The 19,882-nt window shown below is 47.2% G+C and overlaps 1 protein-coding gene across 2 annotated transcripts in view; it reads left to right on the forward strand.

Annotated features, from left to right (window-relative positions):
* Positions 1-18,423, forward strand: part of LOC144937554 (neurobeachin-like) — a 525,952-nt gene extending 507,529 nt beyond the window's left edge. The window contains exons 49-58 of one of the 2 annotated variants that reach the window (XM_078864832.1): positions 1,108-1,170; positions 2,716-2,805; positions 3,643-3,835; positions 6,670-6,741; positions 8,166-8,321; positions 9,129-9,299; positions 12,545-12,646; positions 15,112-15,308; positions 16,486-16,637; positions 17,113-18,423. In XM_078864832.1, coding sequence (XP_078720958.1) covers positions 1,108-1,170; positions 2,716-2,805; positions 3,643-3,835; positions 6,670-6,741; positions 8,166-8,321; positions 9,129-9,299; positions 12,545-12,646; positions 15,112-15,308; positions 16,486-16,637; positions 17,113-17,203 — 1,287 coding nt within the window. In that variant the 3' untranslated portion in view covers positions 17,204-18,423. The remainder of the gene's footprint in view (positions 1-1,107; positions 1,171-2,715; positions 2,806-3,642; positions 3,836-6,669; positions 6,742-8,165; positions 8,322-9,128; positions 9,300-12,544; positions 12,647-15,111; positions 15,309-16,485; positions 16,638-17,112) is intronic. The other variant, XM_078864831.1, reaches the window with a different exon arrangement.
* Positions 18,424-19,882: the final 1,459 nt, after the last annotated feature.

Raw genomic sequence — 19,882 nt, forward strand, 5'->3', positions numbered from 1 at the left:
TTTTGACAGAGGGTAACTGGGGACAAGATTTTTAAAAAATGTTTAGCTGTGACAGGTGCCTCCGAATTCTTTCACAGAATTCTGCGGTTGGTGGGGAGAATCTGTGAGTAGAGCACAGCACATGCCGAGGCTTTCTGCCTTTCAGAGCTGACCCGAGCTGATTAAACCAATCAGGCTTCCCCCATGGTACAGGTTAGCAGCAGGCAGGTGCAGCTGTGGGCAAGCCCAGAATCTCAAACTTCGCGTATGATGGACAGAGCAAAGGAATTGCGGTCACGGCTAAACCGCGCTCCCTTCCAGCTGCTAATCACGTGTGCGGTCATGCGCAGTGGTGGCGCGATGTTAAACAGAGATCTCAAAAGAGGGAGCTTCACAGAGTGTGCCTTACTGTGCGGATTAAAGTTAGACGCCGCAATGGATGAACGACGGGGGGGTGGGGGGTGGAAATAAAGGGTAAAATAAATAAACAAGGAGTGGCGTTGTACGGGCAGGTAGTGGCGGGGAAGTGAACGCTGAGCGTGCAGACACGCAGACAGTTTCCCGAAATGAAGTGACCGCATTTTGTGTTGTTCGTGACCACATAGCCCGTAGTGAAGGCATAGCGGTTTGGTGTGACTTCACCAAAAGGAATTTGGTCAACTAAATAGCCTGAATTTACGATGGGATACACGTGTGTTTAAAAAACACCTGAGATAGAGACCTCGGCGTACTGGCTGTTGTCAAAGGGCTGCCAACTGTCATTAGAGTGTTTCAATGTTTGCATTAAAGACCAGAATTTTGCATCTTTGCAAAACAGGCAAAACACATTTCCTCGGTTACTTGACACCTAATTGTTTCAATTGAACCAAATTTTCATCTCTTGTTTTGCCCCAAAACATCTGCCGAAAAAGCACAATTGTCAACGTCCCTGTAAATGTAATCAACTCCGTTAATAATTAATGGTATCATTAATTAAAAAAACTGAAGTAGTGCACCCACTAATTACCCTGTAGACAAGTGTTTAAAATTGGCTAGCGGCAGAGGCGCTGTAATATGTGGAACAGGTTGCGGACAGGTCTTGTGCGCGCGTTTGTATTTAATGTCACCACTGTTTCTTCTCTCCCCAAGATCCCCGACGCGTATTTTGTTAGAGATTCTTACACGTTCCTCCCCACTGCTGAGTTTTGTGAGGTACACACCCTGTGAGGTGCACACTCTGCCTGTGCCAGTGTGGCCTAGTCGACTGCAGGAGAAGCCCAGCTATGATCCACCTAACACGGCTACTGGATTCTTAGTGGTTGCACTCCATCCGCAGTGGGCGTAATCGGAAACCAAGGACTTTGCAAGTGCTCCCATGCCAGTGGCATTAATACGCTCTCTCTCTTTGTGTATGTATATATAAAGTTATATTTGAGTGCCCAAGAGAAATTATTAAAGTTAAACGAGAAACTATTTTATGTTTTACCAGGTAAGGCCCCACTGACCTATATAGCTCGTTTTCAGAAGCGACCTGGCCACAAATGATAGCTCAACGAAGTGGCTTATCACGTGGAAATTTATAGCAGCCAAATACTCTAAACGCATGATTCTAAATGTGGAGGGAAAGACCGGAGGACCCGCAGAAAATTGACGCGGTAACGGGGAGAGAGACATGCAAACTCCAAATATACAGCAGGCGTCAGGGTCGGCATCGAACCCACGGCCTCCTGTATACCAGGCGAGGTAGTTAACATCTCACCACCTTGGCGCCCTTAAATTAGTCTTTGTTTATATTGGAACACACTGATATCCCATCTTATCTATGCTTTACATGTATCAAAGAGATTAAGCCCACTTGATGCTCGTTGGAACAGAGAGACACTGACCTCTTTCCCACAAATTAATTACCATTTGTGGAAATCAGTGTTTTCTCTTAATGAACACTGCACAAGTAATTGTTTTCTTATTATATTCTTTATAACTGTGGAGCTTAGTACATTCTCTTAGGTGAGATCCATTTCATGAACGATTATTAAAATGTTTAAAAATGTTTATCCAGAGGGACTTGATTGAGTCCTGGACACTGTGACTGGAACCTGCTGCGCAATAACTCGATTGGTTGACCGTTTCACTCTATTTATCGAAAACACAGCAATGAGGTTCAGAAGACGTGATGCTGCCAGACTTCGTGTCACTTTCTTAGTAACAGTGACAATTCCCGTCTTGGTTGAGCTTTGTGAGCTGCCTAGTGCCCATAAAATAGACATGTTTTTAGTGAATGACACTCCCAATAATTCATTCGAAAAATTAATAAATGTACACAAAAAATCACTTGAAAGCAAATTTCATGAGTTTCCGAATGCGCCCGCCGTGGTATTAACCTGCTAACCCTCATGATGCTGGTGTGTGGAGTCTGGACTTGGGCATGCGTGTCTCCTTCCTGCGTGCTACCCTGGGGGTGGCTGGTTTTTGCACGTGGCCTTAATAACGCACTGCTCATCTCTCCCATCTCTGCCAGTAACACGCGGGTCCGATACACACAACGACGCGACCCGCCAAATAACAATAACCTGTGCGCCGTATTTTTATACTTTCAAGCGTGTACATTCGACAGCATTCTTACGCAGTCTTGCATATGGCGATGCTGTAAATTGATAACAAACTTGCTCTCAACCACAAGCAATAGCTGGTGGGCAATTTCTGAGTGGTGGTGAGCAACGCGGAGTGATTCACATCGTTTTCTCTGCTCCCTTTTAGGCCATAGAGTCTCAGATCCGGAACTTTGGGCAGACGCCATCGCAGCTGCTCATCGAGCCTCATTCGCCTCGCAGCTCTGCCATGCATCTGGTGGGAACATCCCCGAGTGTCCCCTCTCCAACACACATACGCAAGCACAGCCAGCCACTTACATCCGCACATGCATGCTGTTCGGTCGTGCACAGTCAAGGAGAAGCCGGGCGCATCTACGTACAACCATGGGCATCCACCCGTGGGCATCCACCCGTAACCATATGTACTTGATCTAGCCCTTTGGAAGCTGAGTTGGTGGATCACACAGAGAGCATCGTGTGTTGTGAAATTCCCATCCTCCTTGGACTTTAAAGAAGATAGGTTATGGCAGTGCATTGATTTGGTTGCTGTTACCGATTGTTAAATGTTGTTTTCTGGATGCTCCCAGTTGCTTTATTCTATACGTTTGTAAAAAAAAACTTTTTTGCGCAATTGGCCAAACATCCGAATGTATGGCCGTTATTAAACTGGGTCTTGAAATTCAGTGGGGTTTTTACCTGGATATATAAAGGTTAAATTGTAATACAATTAAATAGGATTTTACATGTAAAAAAAATATTCTGGTTATTGTCGCGATAATGATATAAATGGTCTCATTTATGACACGTTCCAGCTTTATTTTAATCACGTGAAATGTGCCCTTATCAGGTTACTTCTTCTTTGCTGTAATATCGATACTGTGTAATTCACCATATCAATTGCACCTTTTCCACCGTTCCTTCTCATTCCTGAGAATCTAGTTTAAAAAAAAAATCTGACCTCATCACTTTTGTTCTCAACTGGCTCCGTTGTCTCGTTGTGCGACCACAAACTAATGCCCGTGCGCCTTCTTTGTCTCTCCCGCTGTCTTTTCCTTTTTTTTACCTTTTTGCCTTTTATTTTTTGATTTGAAAGTGTTTCCTCCCGCAGAGCCCGCTGATGTTTAAGGACCAGATGCAGCAGGACGTCATCATGGTGCTCAAATTCCCCTCCAACTCGCCCGTCACTCACGTCGCCGCCAACACGCTCTCGCACCTCGCGCTGCCCGCCGTCGTCACGGTCACCTGCAGCCGGGTCTTCGCCATCAACCGCTGGCACAACACGCTCGGTAAAGGTCTGGCAGGAGAGGCGTGAAACGCAGCAGGGAAGAGATGGCGGGTGGGTAGGTTGGTGGGGAGTGGTGCGGCGGAAAGACAGCCGCTGGAAGGGGGCAGCGTCGTGGCCGAGGGCCAGCGGCATCTTCCGCTTGACGCGTGTGTACGTACGCGTACGTCATCGCAACGGTACTGAAAAGGAATTTAAGCTTAAATAACTTTACAGGTACCGAGCCTCCCACAAGGCTGTGGGGGAGGGCATGTGGCACAGTTCCGTGCCAGCTATCATAGAGTGCGGTCGTGTCGCTACGGTTCTCTGCAGTGAGTACAGTGTCTTTACAAACAATGACGCTACGCCCCTCTAAATAAAATAAATGCTGAACCGCTTGCGTGTTCCGAGATTCGACGGTGAATGGGACACCCACCACCCTGCAACCTGCATATGTCTCCGAGCGGAGAAAGGGTTAATACTGCAGGAGCCTCGTTAACCATCAACGCTGCACAGTCCGCTTCACGGGAAATGTTCGAGATCCCGTGAGGAGGCCGTGTGTGCCGTCGTCACGCTCCCAATCTGCCGTGTTGTGGAGAATTGCCCAAAAATTATTCAATTTGGGAAAACACAATAATAATCGCCCCCCCCCACAGTGAAATTACTGCAGACGAGTGAAACGTAGCGCCTTCGAGATAGCCTTGCGCCGTGAGGATACCGAGCGTGCGGATGATTTGAAGGTTTGGTTTTACGGAAAGTGAAGGAAATGGAACGAAGAGGCAGCATTGCAAAGATTGGGGCAGCCAGGGGATAGTGAAAGAAAGAGAAAGTAAGAGTGGCTGGTTTGTTGTTGTTTGAAGTCAAATTGTCTCCCCGCTCCAGGGAGCATGGGACAGTGCTCATTTCTATTGGCAGCATTAAGCCAGCAGTGGATATTTCACATTGCAGTGGCAAGGTCTCATATCTCGATGTGACAATGGCTGTTGATTTCCCACAAAATTGGACTCACTGACCCTAGAAGGATGATGGGGCCAAACCATACATGAACAAGATTTGAAATTGCATCCTTCTGCTGGTGAGTTTGAGTGAAATGCAGCTCTGCCAACTGGCTGGATTTGGACAATCTTTTTAACGTTTATTTTTTTCCCCCTTGCCATGTTATCTCTACTCCATATGACAGTCTTACTTGAGCGTTACAAATTAACCGTGAGTGTTCTACGGTGAGTCTGGCCCCTTCCATACTAATGTAGTATTTAAACTACTGAAATAAGCAGCGTTGTCTGATGCAGTTGCATAAATGACACTCTCTATAAAAACTCAATAATATTATTACGACTGGATCAGGGCTGCCAATAAAGGTGAGTAGTGTGCTATTCTCTTTAGAGCGAGAAGACAATTGCATTTTTAACACAGATTATAATTTTTGTTGTTGCTTAATAGTGATTAATAAGTATTTATTTGGTTATAATTTAGGTAAAGCACATGGGATTCAGCATCGTATGTACGTACTCCATGCTGAGCTTCTTTCGCACCGTACGTCGCCAGCCGTGCTAATCCGGAGGTGTGGAACCATTGGGTAGAGAGGCACTTAGTGAGTGGAGATCGATGGTGAGCCTGAAATGTGAGACACACGTGGGCAGATGCGGTGCCGGGCATAGGACGAGGGGCGCGCGGCGCAACACGGAGAAGGAGGGCAGCTGTCTTAACGGTGGTGAGCAAGCAGCAGAGAGGAAGACATTTTGGAACAGAAGTAGACATTTGAATTGGGGGAAACTACACGGTGGGGGTGGTGGAGGGGGGGGGGAGAAAAGGACACGGAGATTTCTGGGAGATGCAGAAGGCAGGGGAAGAGTCGAATGACTGACAGGCAGAGAGGCATTAGTTCAAACTGTAGGGTAGATGTTTTCAGACTTTTAAAACCCAAGAGATCTATTCATGCAGTCAAAATACTCATGACCGCAGCGGCCTTGACTTGTGGGGTGACGTCTGAGCACAAGTAATTCTGACAATTGATGGGCTTCAATGTTGTTCGTAAAATTAACGAGTTTTTATTTTACCAGGTAAGGCCCACTAAGCTCTTTTTCAGAAGCGACCTGGCCACACATGATAACTCAGCAAAGTGGCTTATCACTTGGAAATTGATATCAGCCAAATTAAAGCGCATGTTTCTAAATGTGGAGGGGAAAACCGGAGGACCCAGAGAAATATCCACACAACCACAGGGAGAGAGACACGCAAACTCCAAATATACAGCAGGCGTCAGGGTCGGGATCGAACCCACGACCTCCTGCATACCAGGCAAGGTAGTTCACATCTCGTCACGAGGGGCGCCCTGTTATTTTTTGGTGAATCTTGAACCCCTCCACCCCCGCTCCTTGGTGACAATGGGACCCCCCCCCCCCAGGGGGGCGGTGGGTCCACAGGTCACAACCTACATTGTGAGAAATGCTGCTGTAAGTAAGAGGAGAATGCTAAATGTGGGTTATTGTCAATGTTGTATGTATGTATGTGAAACTTGTTTTCACCGTACGTAGCCAACCGTGCTAATCAGAGGGTTCGGGGGAAGCACAACAAACTAAACCCAAAAAGCATTTCTCAAGAAATTAGTTTTCAATCTTGATTTAAAAGTACATAGTTCCAATGGCCTCCTTAATATCGGAAGGAAGAGCATTCCAGACGGCTGCAGAGGCGCATCCGAAAGCGCGCGATGCGATGACCTCCAAACGAACACAGGCAAGCGAAGTGTGAGCATGGTAACGACATTGAGCCTTCCAGCTGTTTATCGTCACCTGCCATGAAACCTGCTCTTACTTGCCGTGCTTGTCGTGTTGTAACTGACTCGTGCCCTTTGATTGTCAGGTCTGCGCGGAGCCCCAGGCTACTCCATCGAGCAGTCCCACCATCTCCCCATAGAAATGGACCCTTTGATCGGTTTGTACCCGGATTCTTTTAAATTATGGGTTCACAAAACTAGCTCAAACTACCTGTACCTTGTCAAAGTGTTTTATATCGGACATTTCCTGCTTTCACACGCCTCGTGATTGATAGGACTTGGGGTTAAAGTAAATTCGTCTCCAATGCTTGGATTTTGCCTGTCTTAATGATGCTTTTAAGATTCAAATGTCGACATACCCACGAATACTAACGTCATCACCTCAGTGCCAATTAGTGCTCAGAGGCGATTTGACCACAGCTTAACCGTTTTAGCTCGGCACAGAGATCCAGCTATTGACTAGGCTTTCCAGTAAGCATGCAACATTGAATCAATCAATTGATTATATCGATTCTCATGCTCACCGTAAATAGAAATACATACATGCAACACGGCATTATTTACGATTTGTGCAAATAATATGCTTGCGTTACATTTAGGCTCATAGAGTGAAGAAAGCTGCATAACGCAGACAGGTGAGAAGCAATACAAACAAGGTGGTAAAAGAGAAAAAAAATATTTATTTAATTAAATCTTGTCACCATAATGTGAAAATTTAATAAATTGTCAAAATCATTACAGCGGATGAATCATTACAGTTGCAATGATGGTCAGAGCTGCACTCAAGCAATGATCTCTCCGTGTAGAAGGAAATTTAGTCTGCAGTTGTGGATCGCCTGGTACCTGCTGCATGAACGTGGCATTTACATCACTTGCTCAAGATTGACAAAACAGAGATCAGCACTGGCCGATGCTCGTTTGTGCAGGGGAAAGCATTGACTTCTCTGAGCTGTCAACATGGAGCTCCATCATCACCATCATCATCCATGGTCAATCTACTGCTAGATGAAGGCCTACCCAAGCAATCCATCATGATTATGCGATACAAAGGTCCACCTAGCTCCTGCATTTACCACCGACACTGCAACACAAAGTGACTTGGGTGACGCAGGGCCAGCTGGAGTTGATGTGTGGCTGTTGGCTTCCCATCAACGTAGTGGTGCCATTTGTGCCACTCTAGATCAACTGTTTACCAAAACACAATTAGGATTTATCCTTTCTGGCAATAAATCAGGTGTTAAGATGTTCAAACGTCAAATAGATACCTATTGCGAGGCATCTAGTCTGCATTAATCACACACACTTGTGGCGAAGCATGTAAACAAAGATGCTCTGATTATAACATATGCTTCGTCTTTGAAACTGATTGGCCTACACCAGAGACAGCCTCCTTTTGATGGCCTTGTGTCGCCAGCGGTGTTAGACCGGAGAACAACCCCAAAAGGCGAACGGTACAAAGGCAATGCGAGCTTCGAAAGTATTAAGAGCTCAACCCGAGCTGACAAAAAAAGTTCCCGTAGATATGAACTGTTGAGCGTAGATCGTCACCTGGTGTGTCCACGTCGTTCTTTTTTGTCTGCAGCGGCGAACACGGGCTTACATCGGCGGCAGATCACTGACCTGGTGGACCAGAGCATCCAGATCAACGCCCACTGCTTCGTGGTGACGGCCGACAACCGCTACATCCTCGCCTGTGGCTTCTGGGACAAGAGCTTCCGGGTCTACTCCACGGACTCGGGTACTAGACCTGAGCTTTCCGCAATTAAGCTTGGCACGCGCACATGCACGCACGCACGCATGCGACGTAGCAGTTATCACGTATTTGTACGTATGTATGTTGAACTTCTTTCGCACTTTACATTGCCAACTGTGTTCATCGGAGGTATGGGGGAAGGAGAGACAACGAAACACCAAAAGCAAGATTTTAAAGTGCACAGCTCCAGACTTCGACAGAAGCGCATCTGAAAGCACCCAATGCAGTGACCGTCTTTGTTTGATGGCTCACCAAAAACCACTGCTGTGAGGATGGGTTGTCGCCTTGTCGTGGTAGTGAAGCTTGTGTGCCTCCATGACCCAGAGAGAAAAGCCGGCACAAGTCCTAGGTTCCCAGCAGTTCCAACCATGCCGGACAGGTCAAAGGGTAGAGGACAGACGAAATGGACAACCCCTGGTTGTTATGGAAACTGCAACAAGAAAACATTTTCAAAACCAACTAAAGACCATGGGCCTGTCTTGGGGTGAAGCAGAGAAAGCTGCAAAAAAACCGTCCGGCATGGCGTCGGCTTGTTGCGGCCTTATGTTCCACAGGGAGCGAAGAAGAGTAAGTAAGTCAGTGAGAATGACCGGAGTTCGCGTGATGGTTTATGCTGCTTGACGAGATCAGCTAAGGTATTGTCGTTCATTTGTGGCAAACACCTTGTGTGTACGGTGCGAAAGAAGTTCAACACACATACGTGTCGATGCATGTTCTGCAGAGTATCAACGTTGACGAAGCAAGTAAGCAAAGCAGCGCGTCAGCATGTGAGCATGTGGCGTCTGCGTGCAGGCAAGCTGACGCAGGTGGTGTTCGGGCACTGGGACGTGGTGACGTGCCTGGCGCGCTCCGAGTCCTACATTGGCGGCGACTGCTACATCGTGTCGGGCTCGCGGGACGCCACGCTGCTGTTGTGGTACTGGAGCGGCCGCCACCACATCATCGGGGACAACCCCAATAACAGTACGTCGGGATGGGGGGGCAAGGGTGGCACCTTCTCGTTTGTCTGACTCCGGCAGTGGCCCATCATCAAAACAATATACCGTAGTTCTCTTTGACAGGCAACCTGTTTCGCTAAACAAGGGACAGTTGTGGAGGGGGCGGCGGGGGGTTGCAAATGTGTTGCTCGTATATGCAAATTACAAATTTGGGCCGTGTCATTTTGACAAAGCGACTTATTATAGTAATTGATGACTTAAAGCTTTCGTGACTGCAGGAATTCATACTCTTTGGGTCTTTCGGTAAAGTCACGTAGATAGAAAAATAATAAAAAACACTACTTTTTCGATCGCATCACAAGCAATCATCTTCAGGTGAAAAAATACAGCAGGCGAACTGCTGAGGCAGGAGAAATATTATTATTATTATAACTTTACCGAAAGACCCAAAGAGTATAGTAATTAATGTCCCACTGCCGCTCGCCGCAGTTTTACAGCTATGTCGACAAAAGTGGTTTGAAAGGAAACCCTCAAAATGTTGTTACCATACGGGCAATGTTGTACTGCGTACGCAGGACATGCCTCTTCACTGCCGTCATCAAATTTCTTTCCCTGGAAGTTGTTCTTTAACGGCGGCAACACGTGTGAAGCGCTGGGAGGCCAGGCGTGGTGTGGGTTTACTCCAGATTTATCTGCATTAAGTTTTTTTTTGTTACATGATGGATGATGTCGTTTCGTCAGTTGCCCGGCTATTTTACAAGGGAGGTCTGGGGTGCGTGCGTGCAGCAACAACTAAACAAAGACAAAAAGCATTAACATTGCAGAGAATGAGTACAGGGTCCTCAAGGAATATTGCACAAGGAGCAAACGAGGTATTTTACGATCATAAACTCCTTGTCAAGATTATTTTCCACAATTAAACATTTTCCAGGTAACATACAAATTACATGATTTCAAACACCTGTGAAAAACGTAATACAGCAGTTAATCTCTGTAATTGTATAATTTATTCCAATTACGTACATTCGACGTGGCTTGGCCCCCTTGGGCGCTGCCGCCGGCGTCACGGCTTGGATCAGAAAAGTTCAAGACGGTTGCTTGACACTGCCCCCTGCTGTAGCCGCCGTTTGTTCACAAAGTGGCGGTCACTGCTGCTGCTCAGTGGGCAGGTGCACGTGTGAGCAGACCCCTCGAGCAGGGAGATGGGCGCCGTGGTGGTGAGATGTTATATCCCTCGCCTGGCGTACAGGAGGTCGTGGGTTCTATCCCGACCCTGACAGTTGCATATTTGGAGTTTGCATGTCTCTCTCCCCGTTTGTCCCCTCCGCATTTAGAATCAACATCCGTTTAGAGTATTTGGCTGCTATAAATTTCCAGATGATTAAGCCACTTCATTGAGCTATCATTCGTGGGTTCTCGAAGCAGTCCTTATAGAGTTTTGAAGGTCATTCCTTCGTCTGCGTGAGTTATTTCTCCAGATAAGTCCGGTTCCTCCCACAGGGCAAACACTCAAAAGTAGAATTGGTCAAACACCACGGGACCCTCCAAAACAATGAGTCTTGAGGGTAAATGAAGAACATTATTAGAGTCGTGTCACGCATCGCTCGGCATGACGTTTGGCACGACGTCCGACGTTTCGCTCCACGTGCTGGGAGCTTCTTCAGGAACTGGAGCAAGACAGCGGTGCAGCACGTCGGAGGGCCGTGTAGCACAACCACGAAGCCCTACGGAGCGGAAGAGCGTTATTTTTCTCCTTTCTGCAAGAGCGTGTCACACTTGCTTACTAACGGTGCTTGAGAGAGTCGCCTGCATGCAACAACAATGGGAAGGACTTGGCATTAATTCAGCAAAAGTAGACGGGAGTGCATGGTATTCTGGGTGTGGGCTTGGCAACCACGTGACATTGTCGAGGTGTGGCTGTGTCTGCTGCAGGGTGGCTGTCTGTGGTTTGACATCGCACATGCCTTGGCTACCCATGACCACATGATTTGAAGGCTTCAAAACAAGCAATTATTACATGCCAGCTCACGTACATACACGTAGGCCACAATGCAAAAATAAATAAATAAAATGTTTGGTTGTTTAAACTAAAAATGCACTGTTTATGTTCTTGAGTGGATTTTGAAACATTTATTTAATATTCACATAATTTATTTAAAATCGTGCATGTGCGGGGCCTAATGCTTAGGAGGAGATTGCACGGTGCTGGCGTTTATCATTTTACTGCCACTTTCTTACAGACAAAAAGGTGGTCAGCACAATTTATGGTAGCAGCGCACTCAAATGAGACGCGTATGCCATCAGCGACGTTGTGGACAGTGGCCCTGTCCACTGCGTAGCTGGGAGATGGTCTGACCGATGCTGCTCCCTTTGTGCAGTGCCCGCCAATGCAGTATCTCAAAAAAACAGTGCGAGTCCCCAGATTGTCTCAGGAGGGTCCTGTTCCGAAAGTAGAGAGGGTTCTCGAATGCTGGAGTTCAAGGGTGTACCCAGATACAACTCGCACAGTGAGGGGATAAGACTCAAAGGTTCGTGGGCCACATCAGTGCAGAATATGGGTTCGTAATTCAGTTCACTGCCGTTTATAAATCGTTATGCAGTACTGTAAAGACCTCTGCTATTGCGAAAGCGTGATTTATAGCCTTCTTTAGGCCCTGCAGTAGAGCCAGATGACTCGGATTATGTAGGCCTTGGGTTTGCAGTGTATTAAAAAACGTGTTTGTGTGTGCATGTGCATACACAAAGCGTCGGAGTTAGCACACTGCTTTACTGTTTCTCGCAATCTGGATTTAATTTCCACCCATGTACAACATGTGTGTGAAGTAGCATCTGAATCTATTCTGCAGCAATATCAACCACTGAGTTGGTGTGATGCTGGCCTCACCACCCTCCTGTGTGCAATTCCAAATGAAGCAGGTGCTTCAACTGTGTGTACGTGCGTGTGAGAACGGGTAGTGTAGCGGTTAGCGCGCTGCGCTACGAAACCCAGCAAACCCGAGTTCGATTCCCGCTCACGCCAGTGACGATTATGTGAACCGGTCCTGGGCCTCCCCTGTGTCAACTCAGCCTCAAATGAGTACCTGGTGCGGTGTGTAAACATAGCCGCTGGTGAGACATAGAGGCGGTCGGGCGTAGTGCTGGCAGCCCCCCCCCCCACCCTCGTATGCATGTACCGGCCTTCATAAGTGCCCTCTAACAGCACTTACACCTACAGTCTGTTAATGCTATTCGGTTGATCTTTGTCTTCGTGTGTGTGTGATGTCCCTGCAGGCGATTACCCCACTCCGCGAGCCATTCTCACGGGCCACGATTGCGAGGTGACATGCGTTGCCGTTTGTGCCGAACTCGGCCTGGTCATCAGCGGCGCTAAAGGTGCAGCACGCCTGCACAACGGGCCAAATCTCTTTCAAAGAGGACTCCGTGGCCAATGTGCCCCGCATACCACCCACATCTTGCCGTCATTTACTTCCTTCCGCGAGAGCTCCCAGCTTAATTTTTGCGCTCAGGGTTTGCCCACCATCTGGCTCCTGGTCTTCTCATTGCTTGCCAAATCTCCAAGCATCGCTCCAATTCCGGTCTCCGTGACCTGCCGTCTTCTGTCGCCCACATGTGCCCATTCCACTGCAACCACCGAAACGCCATCGCTTGCGATGATTTCTTGCCGCACGTTTACACTCTGCTGGGTATGCGATTGCTCGGATCATTCACACGGAGCACTAATCGGGAGACCACGAATCCCTCTTCTCGTTGCTAAATTAATTGACAGCTCTGTGACGTGCGCACGCATTGCTCGGGCCAAACAAACTGGTCTGTGCGCACTAACATTAACCTGCGTAACCCGACCAAAGTGGTTTAATTTGCGTGTTCAGAACTGCTGATGCAATGCATCGTGACCTCCTTTTCACAAAAATACAGTTGTATGCACAGGGGCCGTCCATAAATGACGTCACGCACCTGGGGGGGGGGGGTCAGACATTTGTGACGATGTGTGACGAGGGGGGGGGTTTGAGAAATGTGACGTCACATCAAAATGCGCAACTTTAAATAAATATAGACAACACGTTCTCCTTAATTAAATATACTTTTTAATACATGTTCTCTCCGACAACATCAGAGTGCAGGGCCATATTAAATACGCACTACAATGACAATAGTTTAAAGCGATTTGAAGCATGTTTACTTTTTTGTGGGGGGGGGAGGCAGAGCTTTGTGACGTCATATTTGAGGGGGGGGTCTGACGAAGGGGGGGGGGGTCAAAAATCGTCCAAAATCGCGTGAGGTCATTTATGGACGGCCCCACATTACTGTTTAGTTACACAAAATCCTCACTTCAGACAGACACGGGATTCACCGTTTGTTGCTCGGCATAATGAGGTCAAGTCCTGCTGTTGCCTTTCAAAAACTCAGTCTGAGGGTGTTAAGTGTCAGTCCATGGGGATGTGGATGCCGCTGTGGTGTAGAGGCGAGCACACTGGACATACAATCCAGGGGTTGCCGGTTCCACCTCTCGGCGCGTCCTTCATTCCTCGCACCTCTGCCCACCCGGCAGTATACATAGGGCACAACACTCATCAAAAGAACACCCTTAGAAGCGCTCCTTAGAGCTCCTTCTAGTGGAGGCCTTCCACGAGCCGTGGTGTTAACAAGCAACTGCAGAGCCTGTACGTTTACCTTGTACACAGCGATAGAGTAGAGCCCCTCGTAACGACGGCCATTGGTTCCATGAAACCGGTTGTTAGTTGATTTGGTCGTTAAGCAAGTATCGGAAATATTCATTGGTTCTTTCGGTAAAGTCAAGTAGAAAGAAAATAAATTTAATAATAGAATACGACGTTTCTATTGCAACACAAGAAACCATCATCAGGTAAGAATGAATGAGAAAACAAACATAGTAAACTTAGAAATATAATGCAATACAACACAGAGAGTCGGCTAACACAACAGTCAACACCCTACTTGGTTTATTACGTTCTTCCAAAGATTGCTACATTTTGGGAGAGAGACAAAACACAGACATGGAGATATAGACAGACACACAAGCAGAGACAGACACACACAGAGACACACAGAGAGACACACATACAGAGACACAGAGACACAACGCCTCTGTGTCGAGGCCTTAAATAGAGAGAGAGGGGGGGGCAGAGAGAGAAGGGGGGGGGGGAATTGGGGTAGAGAACAATAAGAGAGTTGCGTGGAATTCCTGCCCATAGCGGCCGGAGGAGAGACGATGAACTTATAAACAAACAAGCACAGCAAAATTTAGAGAGAGAAATAGGAAGTTTGAGAAAACAAATTTAGTTAAATTAGGAAGTGTAATGCAATGCAACACACCTGATGATGGTTGCTTGTGATTCAATCGAAACGTCGTATTCTATTATTATTTAATTTAATTTCTTTCTACGTGGCTTTACCGAAAGAACCAAAGAGTAATTCCTGCAGTCACGAAAGCTTCGAATATAGTTTTATAGGAATTATATTTTATAGGCTTAATTCGTTCCGATAGCATAGAAAGGTACCTTTTTCACTCCAAAAAAGTACTTTATTATATTTAAACAATGAATATGAATACATAAAGATACTAACAATATTATGAACACGTAATATTACAAGCAAACATGCGAAAAAATGCATTCAGAAATATTTACTGTACCTACAACAGCCCGTCGTTAACAGGGGAATGGTCGGTAAGCGAACACATTGGGCTCTATGGAGGCCCGTCAAACGATTAGTCGTTAACAGCGTTGGTCGTTAAGAGGGGTAACGTGATACACGCGGCATCGCTCGCGCTCACCACAGCCACGCTCAACCCCGCCTCGTGTTTTCCGCGCACGCAGAGGGCCCCTGCCTGGTACACACCATCACGGGGGACCTGCTGCGGGCCCTGGAGGGCCCGGAGGCTTGCCGCTTCCCACGCCTCATCTCCGTCTCCAGCGAGGGCCACTGCGTCATCTACTACGAGCGAGGACGCTTCTGCAACTTCAGCATCAACGGCAAGGAGCTGGGACACATGGACATCAGTGACGCCACCAAGGTGGGTGGCGGACGCGTGTGGACTTGAGCGACGCGATTCCATTCGCCGAGTCGTTGCCGCCCTTCCAATGCAAGACCATTCGGACCGTTGCGGCGGAAGAGAAGAGCAAAACGAGAACGTGGTTTTATCTCACTGGGCTGTGTGGACAGGGAAGGGACTACAGGAACGGCGATGGGGGGTGATCGGGAATTGAGGAGGAGCCGGACTTGATGAGATTGTGAAAGAGTAGCAGATTTTAGAAGATGCTAGGCCACATCGATTACTCTGGGCGATCGCTGCCTTCAGAGGTAAAAGTTTTATCAATGTGCGGCACTGTGCAATGAGACTCTGTGTCGTAGGCAGTGTCATTTTCAGCACTAGATATCAAACAGCTTTTATCTGCTGCATTATCATTCCAGATCCTATGACGCTACTGTAGAAGCGCAGGGTTTTTAACACTGGTGTTTTATGGATAGTTTGATGTGTATGAATGGTAGGAAATTGACAGTATTTTTCAAAGCAGATGCACTTGTTGATGTGCGGTGTTGGTCGTGGTGATGTCTGCGTGCATTCGGTGAGCGATCGCGTAGTGGATTGTGCACCGAACTACGACCATGGTGACCTGCGTTTGGTTTCCGAAACACGCGCATGAGTGTCAAGTGGGCTCTGCACCTATCTTGAGCGACACCTAGGTCACCTCGGCCTTGGAGCACCTGATGCTGGTGTCATCATTGGGCGAAACACTGCCAGGCGTGTGGTGCTGTTCCCACCGACCCAGTCAACTGTTCCGCCAGCCTTGACCCTTTCCCTGTTCCGAGATGTCTGCAAGTTGCAGGGTGGCGTCCCGTTCACCGCCGAATCTCGGAACGCGCAAGCGGTTAGCATTAATTTTATATAGAGAGACATTGCACTCACCGCAGAGAACTGTAGAGACATAGCCACACTCTATCGCTGGCGCAAAACTGTGCCATGCCCTCCCACATGTCCTTGTGGGAGCCTCGGGACCGATAAAGATATTTTATTTGACTTTTTATTCCGGTTCCGTTCCCATGACGCAAATATACATCATCGGAATGGAACGGTAAGACAAACTGACGAGGTGTATGTACGTCATCGGAATGGGAAAAGGTTAATAGGTGCTCGCAAACAGCACTTGCCCCAACAGCCTCTGTGGTGGGTCTCTGTCTGCGTGGCGCAGGCAATGCTGATGAGCAGCGATGGGCAGTACCTGGTGACGGGCGGCGAGAGCGGCGTGGTGGAGGTGTGGCGCGCGTGCGACCTCAAGCAGCTCTACATCTACCCCGGCTGCGACGCAGGCATCCGGGCTCTCGACATCTCTCACGACCAAAGGTGCGCGCCACCCACCTTGCCTGCGTGTATGCGAGCGTGCGTGCAAGTCAGCCTGTGGACAAGCCACTGAGCTTTGTGCCTCTTCAGTGGGCCAGTACACGATACTCTTGGGACGTGTTGCTAATATTTTGGGTTAATCCACGAACCTCCTCCACACACACATATCTCTCTCGCTCCGCACCTCCGATTAGCAGGGTTGGCTATGTACGATGCGAGAGAAGTTCCACATAATACATACATGGGGCAGTGTTTAATGATGGTGTTGAAGTCTTTAAGTTTTGACCTTTGTGACGCGTATATTTAGCCCAGGGAAGGCGCAGTGCAGGTTTGGATATCACCGATCGAAGTGTGCTCGTGACGATCACAGTGCAGTGCGCTATCCACCACGGCGCCGCTCCCCATCACGTACGGACGTCTGCTGATGAGAGTGAACCTGATCTCAATGTTTTCTTCTCTTCCTTGCCCGTCTGCGCAGGACTCTGATAACAGGCATGGCTTCTGGCAGCATAGTGGCATTCAACATTGACTTTAACCGGTGGCACCTGGAATACCAAAACCGGTACTGAACGGAGCACATGGCTAATTCCCGCCCACCCACCCACCTGCTCGCGAGCTCCCCGGCCAGCCCTCTTCCATGTGCACAAATAGCGACAATGAGGATGCCTCTGTGAGATTAGCCTGTGAGGCACCGCTGTGCATTGCCCTCCCTCAGAGGAGTATAAATACCTGAGCAATAGCAATGGTTGATGTGAGAACGTTAACTTAAGACTGTTGTTGAGCCAAGTATTCCTGATCACGCTGTACATGAAAAACAAAAACGAGTAAAAAAAAGGTCATAGTTTATCGTGAAGCACTGCAAGATACATGTCAATTAATTAGGGACACTAGCTTATATTTAAAACAGTTGCAACAATTGCATTAATGAAATATAGTATTTAAAGACAAAACTAAAAATTTCACAATTGTATGATCAATGTTTTTGACGTTAAAATTTATAAATAAATTAAATGATCACCGATGGAACACGATTTCTGATTTACTCAGTTGTTTAAAAATCACGAATTAAGATTGTAAACTTATGAACTATAAAAAGCGATGAATTTTTTGTCTGTTCTCTCGATGATTTGCCACTCCAGAATTCAATGTTATCACAAGACCATGATGCTGCATGCCGCAGCCAAACACTAATGCCCTTCCCTTGACTTCTGCGAGTTCAAGGGCCCATTTAATTTAGAATGGGCATTGAGACCCATCCTTGTGTACTGCCACTACTCTTATGAAACATGTACCCTGGCATACTACGGTAAAGCATAATATATTTTACAGAGATACTTTAATGTTAGTGGTTCTATGGTTTAAACCGTGGTGTTCTATGGTTTAAAAATACATGGTAAACCATAGTATTAGCATAGTTAATTTTAGCAATTGCACAATAGTACCATGGTGTACAATGACCAAAACGCCACTGTAAAATGTTTATGGTTACTGTAGTAAACCTGCTTTTATTTTTATAAGGGCAGGAAAATTATGGGTTAACTTATTTTTGTCCTGCAGCATTTCATATGGTTAGCCCCTTGTGTTGTTTCATTCATCTTGTAGACGTCTGTATTTTAAGGAGCATGGATCATTTAATATAATATCCTGTTTGTTGTGATCATTGAGAAGGTGGCTCTTAAGTGTTGGCTGTATATTTCAGTATGATGCAGGAGGGTCTTCTGAAACATATCATGTGTATTTCTTTTTTGTTTGTAGATTGTCAAAATCGAATAAAGTCATATAAAGAAAATGGCCTGATGTTGCCTCTTTGTACCCGCGTGTCGCTGTAAACTTCAAAGGGTGACAGACTGTGTAATAGCTGCCTTGTGGAAGGCTGAGAGCCGAAGCCCAATTTATAGAACGCTTGTTGCGTTCCCCCAAGTCAATGACACCGGGGGGGACGATCTGCAGTGCCTGGTATGCAGGAGATCGTGGATTCTCTCCCCGTGGTCGCGCGGATTTTTAAATCCTTTATATTAAGTTAACTTGCTTGCTTGCGCGCTTACGACCGTGCAAATCTTTCGGTCGTTTTTTAACCCACTTCCCGTGATCCAATCGAGCTGACATTTTGCACTCAGACTCATTGTGCGTGACAATTTATTTTCGTGAAAATATTTTTCAAAAATGTTACACTTTTTAGGAAAAAAACAATTATATTTAATTACCAATTGCTTAATGGTGGCAGGCAATCATCTGACCCATAGGTGGCAGCCATCTCAAGCCAGAGGACGAGAGGACTCTAGCCGCCACGCATATAAAGGATTTATAGTGAAAAACTTTGTTTTTACGGGTTAAATTTTTCTCGAGTATACTCCGGTTTTTACCCTCCACATTTAGAAACGTGTTCAGGTGATTTTGCTGCTACTTTTAAATCCCACATGTATAAGGTGATAAGCCACTTAGATGGGCAATTATGTGGCCAGGTGGTCACCTTCTGAAAAAGAGCTAATAGCCTCAGCGGGATTTTCCTGCTAATAAAGTTCCGGTTTACATTTTTAATAGACAGGGAGATGCCAAGGAGAATTGTGGCACATGAAGGTTGATGTCAGTGTGCTCGTCCAACCAGGAGACAGAGCCAACCAAACAGACTGTTGGGGAAAGTGCCCTTCGCGAGCACCTCTTAGGGCCAGCATTGATGCATCCATTAGCGCGCAGTGCTCAGACCCAAGTTCGAATCCTACTCACGGCCACCAACACCAGTGACGATTGTCAGAACTGGTCCTGGGCCTCCCCTAGGTGTGTGTACACCAGGCCTCCTAAAACTGTGCATATCTACAAACTATACAGACTAGCTTAGTTTGTAGACACCGCCAGGATTAGTTTGTAGAATAAATGTAGATCATCTATAGAGCCCCATTGTTTCATTGATTTATGCTCGCTAACGAAGCAACGACACCTGGAGGCGACGCTGCTTTGTCTGGAAGATGCCCTCAAGGGACAGATGCATCATAGAACTGCGGAACTCGTCGAGTTCCCACTTGAGTATCGAGAAGTCCGACTCGACCGCCGTCGTGTTGGCGAGCACCGATGCCAACCCGCCGCTGAAAGCGCGGAGGTTGTCGAAACCACTCGGCAGCACATCCCACGCGTCGTTGAATGTCGTCGTGTTGGTGTGCTTGTTGATGGTGTCGTGAATGATCGTGTCCTCCTTGTAGAGCTTGACCAGTTGGCGATGCTCCTCCTCGACCATGTCGACCTTCACAGCTGAC

This window comes from Lampetra fluviatilis, chromosome 19 (assembly GCF_964198595.1).
Source record: "Lampetra fluviatilis chromosome 19, kcLamFluv1.1, whole genome shotgun sequence".
Lineage (NCBI taxonomy): Eukaryota > Metazoa > Chordata > Hyperoartia > Petromyzontiformes > Petromyzontidae > Lampetra > Lampetra fluviatilis.